Source organism: Lycium barbarum, chromosome 8 (assembly GCF_019175385.1).
Source record: "Lycium barbarum isolate Lr01 chromosome 8, ASM1917538v2, whole genome shotgun sequence".
Lineage (NCBI taxonomy): Eukaryota > Viridiplantae > Streptophyta > Magnoliopsida > Solanales > Solanaceae > Lycium > Lycium barbarum.
This window is the reverse complement of record NC_083344.1, coordinates 109,601,767-109,618,921: the sequence shown is the minus strand read 5'-3', so window position 1 is coordinate 109,618,921 and position 17,155 is coordinate 109,601,767. Positions and strand designations below refer to the sequence as shown.

Sequence of the window (17,155 nt, the reverse complement as noted above, 5' to 3'; positions counted from 1 at the left end):
TAGTACTTTTTCCGAGTTCATGGTCAAAACTAAAAGATTTGAATCTCGAAATCTAAATTGAGCCACATAAATTGGAATAATATTTGGCTATGTAACTCAAACAAATAACCTGAACCGCAATTCAAAGTTGATCAAACCGATCAAATGCTTACTTTATTTGGACCATATAAATTAAAATACGTCTACATTTATATCAAAGTAGCACCCGGAACCTTCAAATTTTAGATCCGTCTCTGATTCTACGCCAATAACTCCATATAACGCAATCGATGCAATTAATATGTTTTTATACGCCAATAGCTCCATATAACGCAATCGATGCGAATTAATATGTTTTTATGCAAGACATCATATTCGATGGTCAAATATTGCCCGTGAAACCCATCCAAATTGCAACTACTATACTTGTTTCTACCCGATACTCATTGTTAATAGATTATTGATTCCCTTTCGAATGAAACAAAAAAGCTCGATTCCTTGGAAGAGGAGATCAACAACAAAATATGGACTGATTGAAAAACCCAGTACTAATTTCTGACATCCGCTCACAGTCACGATTCGACAAACACTATAAACGACTGTAAAATCAGATATGAATACTCAAATCAATCCTAAAGTGAAAGATTTGAAACCCCCAAAAAGGTAAAAGTAATGTTTCCAAGAAAAATAAATAAAAATAAAGAGATGCTGTGTCCTGTACTACTAATAACTCTGTTCCATTAATCTGATTCAGGGGTTTCGTCAGAAAGTACAGAAAATTAACAAGTCCAAAAAAGATCAATGAATCCCCCTAATAAGATAAAGAGTAAACACAAGATTAACGAAAAAATTAATGAAATTTAGAATGACTACTCTACCTGACTAATCCCACAACTCAATGTTCCTTAACAACCAAAAGTTCTGGTAGGATCCTTCCATCCTAAATTAAAATTTTCAGGTTTGAGTCTGAGAATGATTTTTTTTTTTTTGATAGAGAACGCTTCTCTCAAAGGCTCAAAATGTAATTTTTTTGATAGGGAACGCCTTCCCTGAGAGGCTCAAAATGTGAGCGCTCTTGCACTATACATAGGACTCTTTTGGTGATAAGATGTGTTCAAAGAACAGCTGTAAGAAACGGAAAAACCATCTGAATACGACCATAGTTCATGGAGAATTGCTACAGAAAGACTCCTTGGTTCTCGCAAATGGAAGCCTTCCACTAGAATTGAATTCTCTAAAGCTTAAATAGATGAACTCGTCGGGGGAAGATTGAATAAGGAATTACTCCTTAAGTGAGTCGTACGCGATGTAAATTTAAATTAATCTGGTCCCAAAGGACATATTGAAGAGATGTAACTATTTTTTCTTGGAAACAAGAAACACTAGTCATTTTCATAAAAAGATCAAATCAAAGCCTCTATGCTTGCTTTCTTCTCCACGTTACATACAGGGCATGAATGGAGAAAAGGGTCACAATCTCTGCATGAAGAAAGGTGCCTACAAGGCAAGAAAACCATGCACGACTTACTAGAATTACAACTTTTGCACATCATCTTTCTCGTTTGTTGTGATGCTTGTACGTTATCCTCCATTGGTGGTACATCACAACAAGACTCTGCATCTCCTACACCACCATTGGTTGATAAACATGCATTTTCTTTAAGTTGTTCAATTGTGTTGTTTAAAGAAAGGACAATAGCTGCGTTCTCTTTGGCTATTCTCTGCCATGTTTGGTTTTCCATTTCTATTCTTTTCAAGAAATCTTCTAGCTCTTTTGACCTGTTTGCTGCTTTTGCAATTTCTTCGTCTTTTTGTTTCAGTAAAAACTGAGCCTTTGATTCGTAGTTTCTCAAGATTAATGCCACTTGTTGCTTTCTCTGTTCTTGCAGAGCCAATCTCAGTCTCTCATTCTGTTAATAAAATAAAATATAACAAATCCACTGTTAGGATGTTGTTGCATATGGTGAAAATTCAATCTTTTAGTAACTAATAAAATTCTTGATAAAAAATTAGTACTACATTTTCTCTTAATTTATGCGAAGATATTTAATTAAAATTTTTAGAATGATTTTTTTTTAAAAAAATCTACAATAATTTAAAACAAGTCATAATTATTTGTATGATTATAATTAATCCTCCTTATAAAAATACTTATCATTCTTACTAAAAAGTATGCGTTTCAAAATACTTGTCATTTTTAAAAATCACAAGATAAAATAAAGTAGTTTTTTCTAATTTTATCCTTGGTATTAATTACACATTTAAGAGGGAGTACATCGTTGATAGAGATAACGTGGCATAATATTTTAAGAGGATAAAATAAATAAAATGCTTCCTTATTAATGCTTTCTTAAGCCTTAACGGTACTTTCTTAAAGAGTGTGTAAATGAAAAAATACAATAACTATTTTGAGACGAAGGCGGTATTTTTTTTAAGGACAAAATGAAAAGTTTTAAGTTAAATTGTTAGTACTAATGCTGAATAATTTCATTTTTTTACCGATTAAAATGGAAAGAATGTCACGTAAATTGGGAGGAAGAAAATAGTAAAACTTGTAAGAATTACCTGTAAAGTGATAAACTGATCAACCTCAACCCTCTGTTTTTCAAATTGACGAGCCAGGTTTTGAGGAAACAACACTGATTGTGTAGAATTTGTGTTATGGCTAGTACAACAGTTCATCAAATCCGGATTATTTTTCTGGTTGAGAAATTGAAACTGTTGGATTTGTGGGAACTGTTGTTGTTGTTGTTGCTGTTGAGGATTAAAATAAAACTGATTGAATCCACAACCATTATTCTCCATCAAATCCTGTGAACTTCCCAAAGGAAAACCAAGATTATCTGCATACAACTGTGCTTGAATGGCCATATTTGTAAACCACGAGGACCAACAACAAGAACAAGAACATAAACTGACCTTTCTTTTTAGATTCTAACCACAAAACCAGCAAAAAGAAGAAGCAAACAAGGTGGGATTTTGGTTAAAAATAAGAGCTTGATTTGTTCCTCAAGCAAAGGAGAATAGGAGGAAGAGGATTCTACCTATATTGCACTAATAATCTGTTGGGAAAACCTATGCCAACCTTTGTGACATGTTTCTTGGTTTAGGGTAGGCCAAACCTATGACTTGTTATTGTATAAATATATATAGAAGAAAAAAAAAATGGTGGGGTCTCTTTCTTCTGTTCTGTATTTATAGTATGTAAATAAATAATTTTCTTGATTTCAAATTATGGAAACTGAAAAGTTGCAGGAACTAAAGGAGGGGCTATAAAAGGTTCTACTATTATCTCTCTCTCTCTCTCTCTTCTTGTGAAGAAGCATTAAAGGAGATAAATTTATAACTGGTACAACATGCAGATTTTGTGACTAAACTATCGGGTCAGAGTTACTATTTGTAAATGGATGAATGATAAGAAATATCAATTCAATTCCATTCCTAATTTAGAGGTTTTGAAGAAGTTGTTGTGTTGTGTTTTTGGTATGTCAATGAAGGAGTCAGTATTTTAGGATGATGGATAGCAGAAACGGAAGGAAAAAAGAAATGGTCAGTTTTGTTTTTTGGTTTAAAATTAGAGGAGAATTATTAGAGGGAAATCAAAGATTTGTCAGTTTGGTCATTTGTGAAGCCTGAAGAATAGGATTCCCATCCTTTGAATTTTATTAACTACTCACTTTTTATTTATTTATTTACTTGCCTTCTTAACTTTCGTAACTTCTTTTTAAAAATTACGCACTTTGTCTGTTCAAGAAGAAACTGACAAAGTTCAGAATACGAAGACCAATGAATTTTCGGAAAAAAGAAAAGAACAATGAATTTAATATCTAGTCTGGTATAAATTCCAACACTCGTTCCTTAAATTTTCAATTATTAAAATTACAAATACGTGAAAATTATAATTCACTAGTTCAAATAATTTTCTTCGGTTATGACTATTTCAATAAAATTATTATAATTTTTATTTGTAGTACTTTAAATAGTTTAAAAATATAGTAAGCACGGTAAGTTTCATTTGGTAGAAAAAAAGTAATAAGAAATTGATATTTGAATTAATTCAAAAAATGCATTAAAGATGGTACCCTGAACCTCGTCATTCTTTTGGATTCAGGGAACGCTATAAATCATAAAATTTTATAATTAACGGTATTCTAAAAATTTGAGAAAAAAACATCAAAGTTAAAAAGAATTGACTTACCAAATAATTATATATTACATACTAGTACTTTGTTTTCTTCCATACTTCCCAAATAATTGTAAAGTTGTATATAAATGTGCCAGAGGACCCAAAATTACACTTTGACCTTTAATTTAAATTTAAAAGAAATGAAACCTACTTTTCTTTGTCCTTATACTGATTTAACTTTTCAAAGTCCAATTCAGTTTTGACTTTTGACATCATTACGTATTAAGTAGTCTTCATTCTTCAAAGAGTAATTTCTTAGCAGGTTATAAGGATAGACATAAAAGAACTGCCAAAAGAAAAAAATAGGTAGGACATTAAAGTACTTAATAAGGAAAAATTAGAAGGCAATTAAAACTTTAAATTCAAGTTTTGACATTCTAATCAATGGAGATCAAACCAAATTTTTATCTGTACATTTATCTAACAAATTAGTTGTTAATTTGTTTCCATCTTACTTTTTGGTACTTTATTGTGTATTATTAGGAAATTAATTTATTGAAATCCTAGTCAATAGAAGCAAAAGGAAAGTTTTAAGAAGTCATAAAACCAAACTTCACGGGTTTAACGTGAAAAGATTCGTGGGAAACCTTTTAAGAATAGAAGATATGTGTTGGGATTCAATATCTTAATTGGCAGTATAACAGGAACATGTTTCTCCCTTTATTTGTTATTTATTTTCTTTTTTAGTTAATTTACACATTTTGAGCATACCATACCGATCAATTAATTCAACCAAAGATGCGACATGTTTAATAATGAGCTTAGTATAGATGCATCAAATTACATAATATATGCTCTGGTCCATTGCGTTTTGCAACCTAAGGTATGTTCTCTTTTGTGATTTGCACTTTACCCTATTTATTCTTACGATTCACACCCAACCTCTGATTTTCTTGTAAAATAAAGAAACCACTCTTCTTTTAAATTTTCCACGTGGGCGAAAATGGACTGGGTGCGACTCATAAAAAAATATATTAAAGGGTATGAATCGTAAAAAAAATGGGTACAGGAGTTACAAGTACATTATAGTGATGCTTTATTTATCTTTTATGTCTATCCAATTTGATTATATTATAGTTCATGCTGTCATACTAAACTGTCCAGTTATCCACTTAACAAATTTGAGGAATGGAGGTTTGTGGTGCTTTTTGTGATTTGAAATTACTCCCCCGTACCAAATTAGTTATCATGTTTCACTTTTAAAGGGTCAAATTGACTAATCTTCGAAGCTAAATTAGATTAGATGAATTAAATATTTTTAAATTATAATCTAGATATTAAAAAATTACACGAAAAGTACTACAAGTTGCAATTCTTTCCATATTAATAGGGTGAAATATCAAAATGTTTGTCAAAATTTATATAGTTTGACTTTTAAAAAAGAAAAGCGGACAAGTAATATGGGAAGGAGGGAGTATATTCATAGTTCAAAATATATATTGTAGCGTACTTTTGACAAACATTTTTCATGTTGTACTTTCCGTTTTGTATTCTCAAATTGGTGAAGGTTTCTTATGGTTTCATTTGGCTCGCCCTCCTCATACCCTTGAAACAAAAAAGCTACTTAGAATTTTCTATCTTTTTTTTTTTTGGTTAAACAGATACTACTGATATATATACTTATAGCAAACATATCTACATTTTAGTTACATTAGAGTTAACGGCTCCAGGGCCATTTAGTTGTCCAAAAACATCACCCCCATGGGCGGTACCAAAATTTACAACCCGATTAAAGAAAGTACCACATTGATCATCAAAATATACATTTCTAACAAAAATATGAGGGGCTTCCAATAGCTTCACTTCGTCAAACAAAAGTTGCTTCCCTCCTTCTTTGGCTAGCAAGTCTGCCACCTTGTTCTGCTCCCTGAAGCTATGCCTTAGTTCCGGATGACCCAGCTTTCCCATTAAGTACCTGCATTCAGAAATGATAGACATGTAAGGTAGATGACCCGCTTTAATTATTTTAATTACCTCTATGGAGTCTGAGTTGATTTCTAATGATGCTAGATTATGATCCACAACAATTCTGAGTCCCTGCATAATAACTGTTAGTTCGTAAGTGTATTGGTAGTGTGAGGTAATCCTTTCATGAAGCCAATTACCCAATTCCCACTTCCATCTCTAAATACTCCTCCTATCCCCCTATTCCAGGATTTTTTGACAAGCTCCATCAGTATTTAGTTTGAATCTATTACCATTGGGGGGTTCCCACTTGATAGAGATAGTTATTTTCTATTTAGGGGTAGTATAGTTCCTGCAAAGTATATTAAACTCAATAGCATGGTGATAAACAATCTCAAAGGAGGGATAATCTCTTGTTTGATTGAAGAAGTTCTGGTTTCTATTCAACCATATTCCCAGATACAAAAAGGCATTAAGATTTCCCAATGGATTAGCTTATCAAAAACTTCTTCCTTAGGTTATTCCAGGTAGTGATCCGTTACTAACACTACTAAAGGAGGAAGGGTGAATAGAGGGGTTGCCCTTTTGGGCCAAGCAGTTCCAGAACTGCCTACTGATGTAGCAGTCAAATAATATGTGATTGATATCTTTAGGGTGTTGCCCACATGAGGCACATGCAGGGTTGATATTTAAGCCTATAGAGTGAAGATAAGAGGCTGTTGGAAGTCTATTATGATTCAGGAGCCAAAAAACGATACCTTATTTTTTGGGGGGCCTTAAGATTCCATATTACCTTAAATTTCATAATGAGGCCATCAGCACCATGGTCAGTTCTACTGTCAAGCATTTTATAGGTTGAGCTTGAACTAAACTTACCATTGCTAGTAAGTTTCCAATAACTAAAGTCTTCCTCAGTACTGTAGGGGTTGATATAGGTGTTGGTTATCACCTCTTTTATGTTATCAGGCAATTCAAAAGATAGGTTGGTTAGATTCCAAGTTCCATTCTGGTGTATGTCACAAACTTGTTTTAGATCTTCTTCCCTGGCTAAGGGTCCCTCAATAACTTCTCTAAGACTAGGGAAGTGAGGAATCCAGTTATCATGCCAAAGATTCACAGTATTGCCTTTATTAACCACCTATTGAGTAGCTTTCCTACAGTATTTGTAGCTTTCTAGAATTTTTGTCCAAGTCCTAGTTGGGTGTCTAATGGGATTGAGTCTAGAGTTTTTAGCAATTAGAGTAGAGGCCTAAAGAGAATCATGATTTTTTAGAAGTCTCCAAGTTAGACTGGTGAGATTTTTTTTTATTTTTCACTTCAGCTTTTTGAGTGCCCAGTCCCCCATCTAATTTGGGTTTGGTTACAGTCTGCCAACTTATCAGATGAAGCTTGTTTTTCTCAGCTGTGGTTCCCCAGATGAAATTCCTTTGGAATCTATTAATTTGCTGGGTAATTTTTATGGGAAGCTTAATATATTGCATAACATGGTTAAGGCTGCTACTAAGACAAGCTTTAGTGAGGATTGTCCAACCAGTTGTGTTAAGGAATTTGGTTTTCCAGCCAGCTAGTTTAGCTTTGAGATTATCAAGAATGAATTGAAAATCAGCATTACAAGGCCTATTCTGAAGGATGGGAAAGCCTAGGTATTTACCAAAGTGATCACTAGGTTTTATGGACATGTAGTTGGAAAGACCAGTTTTGTCCCTAGAGCTGCAATTCTTGGAACAGACTACTTTGGATTTAGCTTAGTTAATCTTTTGAGCAGAAACAGAGATAAAACTATTAAGAGTAGTCATGATAGTATGGCAATTCTTATAATTGGCCCTAGCAAACAAGGTTAGATCATCTGCAAAGAACAAGTGGGAGAGTTTGAGGCAATTTCTGCTAATAGAGATAGGATTCTAGTTAAGAATATCCACTTTATTGTTAATACTTCTTGATAATATTTCCATGCACAGTATGAATAGGTATGGGGATAATGGATCAGCTTGTCTAATACCCCTAATAGGCTTAAAGAAGTCAGCTCTTCCTCCATTCACTAATATAGAAATAGAGGAGGTGGAGATACCTCATAGGATGAGGTTTGTGAGGTTATGAGGGAAATTGAAGAAATGCAGAGTGTCCTTAATAAAGGACCATTTAATTCTATTAAAACCTTTCTCTAGGTCAATTTTACGAGCCATATTAGCCTGTTTACCTTTCATATTCTTAAAACGGCTAATATATTCTTGTACTATAATGGGATTGTCAGATGCCCTTCTACCAGTTAGGAAGCTAGCTTGAGTAGGACCTGTGATATTAGGAAGGAGAAGGTTTAACTCTATAGACAATGATCTTTGTGATGATCTTGTATTGGGTGTTGCAAAGACCAATGGGTCTAAAGTTTTTAAGGGTGGTAGCATTAGCAGATTTTGGAATCAAACAAAAGTAGGTAGTGTTCACTTCCTCTTGCATGGTACTGGATTAGAACACTTATCTGCAGAACATAGTTAGGGCTTATGAATGTCATCCCAGAACTTTTGATAGATGAAGGGATGAAAACCATCAGGTCCAAGGGCTTTGAAAGGTTTAAAGGAGCAGACAACCTACTTAACTTCCTCATCCCTTAAAGACCTACGGAGAATGTTCTTTTCTGAATCAGTAAAGCTACCTCTAGTGGAAGGATTGGTGTTGACACCCAATTTTGTCCCGCCTCTTCCCCGAAATACCTATTAATACTTCTGATATTTTTTGTCACCAATTATTATTATTCTTGTCATTTCTGTTATCATTATTATTATTATTATTAATCAGTATCATCAGTGTCATTTTGTTATTAATTATTAATCATCATTATCATCGTTGTTTTATTATTGTCATTATTTTTTATCAATAATCGTTATTTATTATTGTTATTATCATTATTTTATTATTATCCTTATTATTATTATCATTATTATTTTGTCATTATTATTGTTATCACTATTATTATTAATTTATTATCATTTTTGTTATTATCATTATCGTTAATTTATCATCATTTACTGTTATCGATAATTGTTATTTGTTATTATCATTTTTTTTATTATTATTAATAATAATTATTATTATTATTATTATTAATTATTATCATTATTATTACTGTTATTCTGTTAGTAATTATCACTATTTGTTATCTATTATTACCATTATTATTGTTATTATTATTATTATTATTATTATTATTATTATTATTATTATTATTATTGTTGTTGTTGTTGTTATTATTATGGGCATCAGTATTATCGTCATCATTTATCATTATCATTGCTGTTAATTGTTAGTATTATTATTATTAGCGGTATTATTACCGCTAGTCATTCGTTACGGTTATTTAGTATTATTAAAACTTGCATTTTTTCGGCATTTTTATCAACTTCCGCGTACACATCGCATTTATTTCGCACGTTTAAAATGATAGCTTTATTTATTGTTTAAAATATCATTGCACGGTCATTGCAACATCATATAATTTTATTATCCGGGTCTTTTACAATTACACATTTTCGTACTAGGTGATATTCTGGTACCCTTGGTACATCGTTAATCAAAATGGGTCTTTTATTCAAATTTAGAGGCCAAACTATTTCTTGCACTCAGTCCATATTTTGACTTACCGGACCCCAAATCAAAGTCCGATTAATTCCTAATATTTTGGACTAGATCATATTTTTTACCTCAATTTTTAGATCAGTCCATGTTTAATTTAATAGCCCATTCTTTTAAATGCGCAGTCTAAAATTTGACCCGGTCCACAAATAGACCGGGTCCAATTCATTCCTCAGGGAAATATTAGGGTTTCCCTTCACATTTTCCTTCCGCCGCCCTCTTCATTTCCTCTCCCCTTCCCCTTCATCCCCCCAAAACCCTAGCCGCCTCCACCATCCCCCACGCGTCTGACACCCCCACTTCCCTCTCTGCTCCACTTCGCCATGTTCCCCTCTCCACGCCTTACTTCTGTCGCCACCCATGCTCACGCTTCTGTCACCCCATCCCTCTTTGTCCCCTGCTCCTCCTTCCCTTCTTCAAAATGAGTCCACGATATAAGGGGGAGGAAAAAATTTCCGGAAGGATGAAGCTTTAGGAATCACAAAAATCTGTTACAAAGGTTTTTTTATTTCATGAAACTCCCCAAGCACTGAGACCCTTTTTTTGAATCGCGAGAATCCCCTCTACAAAAATACAAGTTTAGGAGCCTAAATTCCCTAAAATTAACGTTCAGCAGTTGCATCAGTGCTTGATATCGAGTCAAAATCTGAATCATTTTTTCGTTTTATTTTTGCCCTTGGTATCTGTTTGGATTCGAGAATATACAAATTAGAGATTCGGGTTTGTTTCGAAGTAGATTCGAAGTGTTCGAGTGTAGATTTGAGACCCCGCACCCAGTTCGCTGCACCCGAAGAAGGTAATACACCTTCCATTAGTTAAATTTTAGCAAATGTTTTGAGTGCTTAAACTACTTATGTGATTCGTTTAATCTGTCACGATCTAGTTCCTGTTTGTGTTGTTTTAGTGGCATTATGCATGGTTAAGCTTAAGTTAATCCTGCTTCCAGTATTGTAGTCGATTAGCTCTATGCTCTGCACCAATTCGGGTTAATCATGTGCTAGTTGGGTCTATATTGATTATTTAGTCTTCATTTTATTGGTTCTATACATTAGTTTCTAGTTTGCCAATTATGTGGATGTGCCTACTTAGTGGTTCTGCAGTGTTTCATTTTATGTCTTATCTTGATCAGCCATACGTATTCAGCTTATAACAATTTAAGTATAGCTTGTATGTTCAATAATGATTGTTCACCTATCAGTTCAGTAGTTATTGGGTTGTGCCATACAGGTCCAACTTCGGTTTGCTTGTGCATCAGTTAATCTGTGGTTTTGCTTGACTATATCTTTATATGATATCATATGTTAGTTAGGTTTATTCTTATTCCATGTACTAGTTTAGCAGAAATTCTGTTGATACAATTGTATGTGTTTATTTGGATGTATCAGTAGTTTAACATAAAAGTGAATATCGTTTCAGTCTGATGTCTCTTTCATATTAGCTTAGCAATAGCCTATTTATCTTTTATGCCTTTATAGTTGTTGGTTTGACTTGAGCCTTGATTTATCATTTGTGTCATGGTAACCTAATTTAAAATATGGCAATTGCCTTCCTTATTTGACTAGAATATGTTGTTAAGGTCAGCTGGTAATTAAAAAATGAGTTTCAACATGTTAGACTAAGTCATAAACCTATCTTCTGAATCTCATCTATCTACACTAAAATGCCAGCCTTGGTTTTGTATTGTTTGAACCCCCTGGATATGAGTTCCTACACTAAAGTCCCTGTTTGTTCTATGAGAATTTTGATAAGTGTTTAGCATTAGCATAAGCTCATCTGATCTACTTAGCTGAGTGTGTATTAGTTCAAGTAAAACATCATGCCTGTTACCCTCTTTGCCATTTTTTATTTGGTTGCTGTTGTAATCTATACCTAGTCAAGACATTAGCATATGGTGTAACTTTAAAATAGTTTGGAGCTACTGGTGAGACTTCAAACTGATGACAATTTTTAGGTGTAACTTTGGTTTCAGTATAGTTTGTTTCAGTTTCTAGTTATGGCTGCTTTTTCTTTTAAGGACATTTCTAAATCTCATATAAGTAGGATCAGTTTTCTCATAATTTGGGAACTAATAGCAAAGTGCTATTGGAAGTGAAATGAGTTAGAAAAGTGCCCTTAATTTGTGCAAGATAATCATGTGTTAAAACCAGTACCTGAGCCGAGTTGGTTTCAGTCAACAATATGGAATTTAGCTCGGTGACTGAAAATAGTTTAATACTTATAGTATGACCATGTTTCTTACTGTAGGCTCAAGTGTTTGGGTCTTCTTAATGCATAGAAAACATTTTTTTCTATCGAGTCTGTAGGATAAGTATGATGAAATTGTGATCGGATATTAGAGGGGTTCAAATCTGCCTCAAATTGTCATCCTTGATAATCTTAAATGATTGCATTATTAGAAGAGTGATACTTGTCTGCTATGCCTGTTGAGATTGTGCCATTTTGTTGGGAACTTACATTCAAGAGACTTGAAAAAATGTTGTTTATTGAAGCTGTTTGTGTTGGGAAGTTGAGGGGAGTTGGTAATGGTGAAGGGATCTGTTTACTGATAATGGTAATTATATTATTGATTTGTATTTCAAGAGGGATAGGGGTGATTTAAAAGCTGCTAGTAATGCAAATTTTGATTTAGTTTCAATTCTGTCCAGTTAATTCTGTGTTCCTACTCATGCATAAACCTTTGAATGTTCAAATCTGCCATAGTCCTTTCTTGAACTCAGTTGTCATTGCATGCATCCTTGAGTAAATCGATTCGAAATGCTGAATGAAAATTGGTTTGAAATCTCACATGTATTCTTGATGAATGACCATTCATTTAATCGTCAGAACTTAATCCTTGATGCCTGCTGTCTGTTTGGCTACACTTATACTCCAAACATTAATCTTCTATACATCCTTATGAATGTGTATACGAGATATACTTAAGTACACGCATTGTATACATAACCTACAGACCTGTTGAATTTGTATTTTTACATATTCATTGATTAGATACTAATCATTTTCCTTTTCATTTTTTTTTGTGCATGAACATCGCATACGAGTCCCTCGGACTCATCACTCCTTCCGCATTCGGTGTTGGGCCAAAGCCCAACAACATAATGCTCTCTCTGCCCAGTCCACAGCAAAGTAGCAAAGCAGAAAGCTACTGGGCCAAAGCCCATACAGCAGTAACGGATTGCAATGGCTTTAAAATGGGCCGACCCACTTGATTTTCCTTCCTCTCTACTTTATTTCGTTATACAGTTTGATTAGCCTTGTATAACTAACGCTTTGTTTTATTTTGTCTGTCAGCTTAGGTGAATTATAAGAGAATTTAGTAGGGTTTAGCTGTTAGCAATGGGTAGTTAATTTAAGGAAAACTAATAATCAGTTTCATAAGTTTCATTTTTTCCCTTTTTATATTAAATTATTCATAGTATCTATAATATCTACTTTTAGAATAATTAACTCTCAACAGAGTAAGGTCATAGTTGAGTTAAAGGAATCATATTTTATTCTTATTACCTTGGGAATTTTAAAATGTCACTAATACGCAAAGAGGAACTAAAGAATATGTTGTAGACATCTTTTGAAGTTTATCCCGAAATATGCATACTTTTGACCAATGTAATTAAGAAAACATAATCTTGTTTACACTTCTAAAACGCAAAATCAATTAATATATTATCGTTTAGCTTGTTTCAAATATTTAGCAAAACACTGCACAAACCTTCATCTTCTTAGCACATGCAAATTATCATATTTATGCAAATCTTATTTTTAAATAGCATTATTATTTGAAGTCTTCACAACATTTATTTTAGATGGCATTTGAAGTTTCCTTTTATGCAAATTATTATATTTTTTTACAAATCTCATTCTAAATAGCGTTTTTATTTAAAGCCTTATCGATTTTTGTAAGTTTTATTTTAAATGGCATTTAAAATCTTCTTTTATGCAAATTATTAGATTTTCTCTAAATTCTATCTTAAGCAACATTTTTATATTTTTCTTAAAAACTTACCAACATTTCTTAACCCCTTTTTCTTTCCTTAAAATTTAAAGCATCTTATATTTAACCTTAATTAATTAACCTAAGTTTGGTCGGATAACCGTAAGTTAACGGATTCTAAAGGATGCCTAACCCCTTCCCTTTAGGATAATATAGAGCCCTTACCTAGAATCACACTGGTTAAGCAGACTATTAATTGAGGTTTAGTTTTAACTTTCCCTTAGTTAACAATTAGGTGCCCTAATTCACCTTAAAATAAATTAGGTGGAGACTCCTTAAAATAAAAAAATAGGAATCTCCAATATGTTGTACTCCGCTTCAACCCGGTTAAAATGGGGTATAACAATTGGAACTAAGTAATCTATTAACATGGGTATGTTCAATGGTATACAACTTCTAGTAAAAACTAAAAATAGAGTTTTTAATGGCACTAGTGTCATGAATCCAGTTGCCTACCTCATTTGTAAGGGTTAGAATCTTATTTCTCCTTCTTCTATTAAGAGTAGAGGTATGAAAGAATCTGGTGTTAGAGTCTCCTTCTTTTAATCTCCAAAATTCAGACTCTTGCCTGAGGATCTCATTGTATTCACTTTGGAGGGTGTTCTCTAGGTTTTGGAGAAAGGTGCTATATGGGTAGTTTAGAGATTTTTGAATACCTTCTAATCTGGCTAAGGTGTGTCTTTTTTTTTATGGAATATATTTCAAAAAACCTCTTTATTCCATTAGGTGATTCTATGTTTGAAGGAAGAGGCATCTATAGTATGGTCTTGGGAGTCTTGGAATGCTAAAATCAGGGTGGTGACACCATATGGATTCCAACCTAAAAGGTTTATTATTGGGGTTAAGGTGGGGATTAGTAAGCTTGATTTGGAAGGGACAATGCTCAGAGTGAGTTCTTGGCAGGTGAGTGACTGTAGCATCAGGGTAGAGTTGGAGCCACTCATCATTAGCAAAGCATCTATATAACCTTTCAAGGATGAAATTCTGCCTATTCCTATATCCCTTATTAGTCCAGGTATAACGACTGCCTTTGAAGCCTAAGACAACTAGATTACAGTGGTTAATACATCTCCAAAAGCAGCTAGCTCTATTATTATTAATATGATTGCCTCCAAACTTTTCAGAGGCTCTAAGAACTTCATTAAAGTCCCTACCTATTAGCCAGGGCCCATTAATATTATTAGATAAAGTACAGAGTTGTTCCCAAAGCAATTTCCTATCATTCAGAGTATTACTAGCATAAATTGCACTAAAGTACCATTGCTAGTTATAGTTATTTACCTTAACAATGGCATGAATGCTCTGGTTAGTGACGGTGAGGTCTTCAATCTTTAAGTAGTCATCCTTCCACAGGATGACTAGTCCTCCAGAGTTACCCAGTGTTGGGCTTTGGATCACAGAGTCAAAACCAAGTTGTTGAGCAATATGTTTGTGCTCAATCATCTTGGTTTCAAGCAAAACAAGCATATCAGGTTTGTGTAAGCGCTCAGTCATCTTGGTTTCAAGCAGAACAAGCATATCAGGTTTGTGTAAGCCTATCATGGCAGTACAATGCCTCATAAATTCTAAATTGTTGGCTCCTCTAGAATTCCAGATTATAAAATTCATCATATTGGTTTTTTGTGGTTTTGGGGTTTCCCTCATTACCCCTTTCCCCTTCCTTGTTGTAGTCCATAAGGTCTCTTTAGTCAGAGGGGCAAGTGTGGAGTTCAGAACCACAGCAAAGTTCCCTGTCATAGAGTCCACTGGGAATTTCAGACCCATTCCAACTTTGATCAGAAGTCTGGGGCACATCACAATCAGCAGCTCGCTTCTTGGACCTTTAAACTTCACCATATGGAGTTCCTCCAGGGTTATTTCTGATGATTTTGGCACATGCATGGAGATGAGCATTGCCTCCAGGTCTTTGTTTTGGGCTCTCAAAGTCTGGAGGGTGATGTTTTGGGAGGTGGAAGCCTCCGTGATCTGAGTGGTTGTGGTCACTGTTGTTGAGTCCACTTGTATATTGTCATGGGGAGGTGGTGGAGTCCAGGGTACAAAGGTTAGGGGTAGAAGGGGTAGTAATTGGTCCATAGGTGGGAAGAAAGAGAGGGACTGAGTCACATTTGTCATAATGTTCGAGATGAGGTGTGCATGCATGGCTTCTGGGGTTGTCTGGTGTATGGTTTGGAGTAATGTTTGAAGCCAGACATTATGGCCATAGTTGGCCATGCCATTGTTGAGTCCCTGGGTTACCAGATGGGGTAGAAAGCGCGTATCTTTCACTATTAATGGAATATCTCTCCCCTCCGCTTACACACTCAGGGCCGTGGAGTGTCCCTGAAGACCCATCTCTAGCCATGAGGGGGAGATGGTCTTGAGGTGGTGGAGCAGTGATGTAAACTAAACGTAAAAGATTCTCTGCCATTAGAGATATCTAGATTGTCGGAGAAAATGGTAGGGGTGGTAGAAGTAGTAATAGTATCAGAGTTATCTGAGGAAAGGGTTTGATTTTTAAAACTGACAAGGTTTTGCTTCTTATAACGATAAGGAGGATTTTTTGAAAAAAGCTTATCATTTAATGCCGACTCCTCGTTAGTGGAGTTCATACTCATGTCTACCCCAGTGAAATGATTTGTATGGGGTGGACGTGTGATATCCTGCATTGGAGTTGAGAAATCCACTGCTTGAGCTTTCACATAAGGAGTTATGGGGAAATGGGGAAGTATTTTAGAGGGAGGGAGAATATTATTTACCTCGTTAATACTGAGGTTTTGTTCTGATTGGGTGGAGGATCCAGTTGACTTAAACGAATTATCCAAGTTTCTCTTTTTCTGCAGTGGCCCATTATTGATCTGGAAAGCGATTTTTGGAAAAACCATTATTGGGCCTTGAGAACCCTGGGTTTCTTCCTGCTTCTTCAGATTTTTGGTTTGGCCTCTTGGGTTCATTTTTGTCTTACCTGAGTGGGCCTTGGAGGATTGGGCTTGTTCAACTTTGTCATATCCCGTATTTTTGCATATTCGGAAAAGTCGAAATAATTTTGACTTGTAAGAAATAAGGCCATAATTTTTATTTTTTATTTTTATATATGTGTTGTTTATGAAAAATGTTGATGTGGAAATATGGAGGAAGGTCAAGGGCAAAATGGGGAATTTTGAAAATTAGTTCGGGAAGTGCAAAATAAGACCCATAAGTGAATTGGGCTCAAAGAAAAAAAAACAAAAGGCCCAAATGGTGCTAGGTGGCCGGCCATGGCCACTAAAAGGGCCCAAGCCCATAAAAGTTTTTAAAGTCCATGTATTAAATAAACAAGAAGGGGCCACAAACCATTCATTTTAGAAGCTTCAAGAACATAAGAGAGAGAGAGAGCAAGAACAAGAGAGGGGTTTGGCTAGAGCAAGAAAAAGAAAAAAAAAATTCTTGGAGCTCAAATCTTTGGTTCAAAAATTTATTTCTTCTTGAATTCCTACTAAGCTCAAGACCCT

General features: G+C 34.3%; 1 protein-coding gene across 1 annotated transcript; it reads right to left on the bottom strand.

The window, feature by feature from the left end:
* Positions 1 to 692: 692 nt before the first annotated feature.
* LOC132605265 (probable BOI-related E3 ubiquitin-protein ligase 2) lies at positions 693 to 3,582 on the bottom strand. The gene is made up of 2 exons (XM_060318469.1): positions 2,545 to 3,582; positions 693 to 1,889 (listed from the first exon to the last, which is right to left on the bottom strand). The coding sequence occupies exons 1-2, from the start codon at positions 2,848 to 2,850 to the stop codon at positions 1,383 to 1,385; spliced, it is 813 nt and encodes a 270-aa protein (XP_060174452.1). The 5' UTR covers positions 2,851 to 3,582; the 3' UTR covers positions 693 to 1,382.
* Positions 3,583 to 17,155: the final 13,573 nt, after the last annotated feature.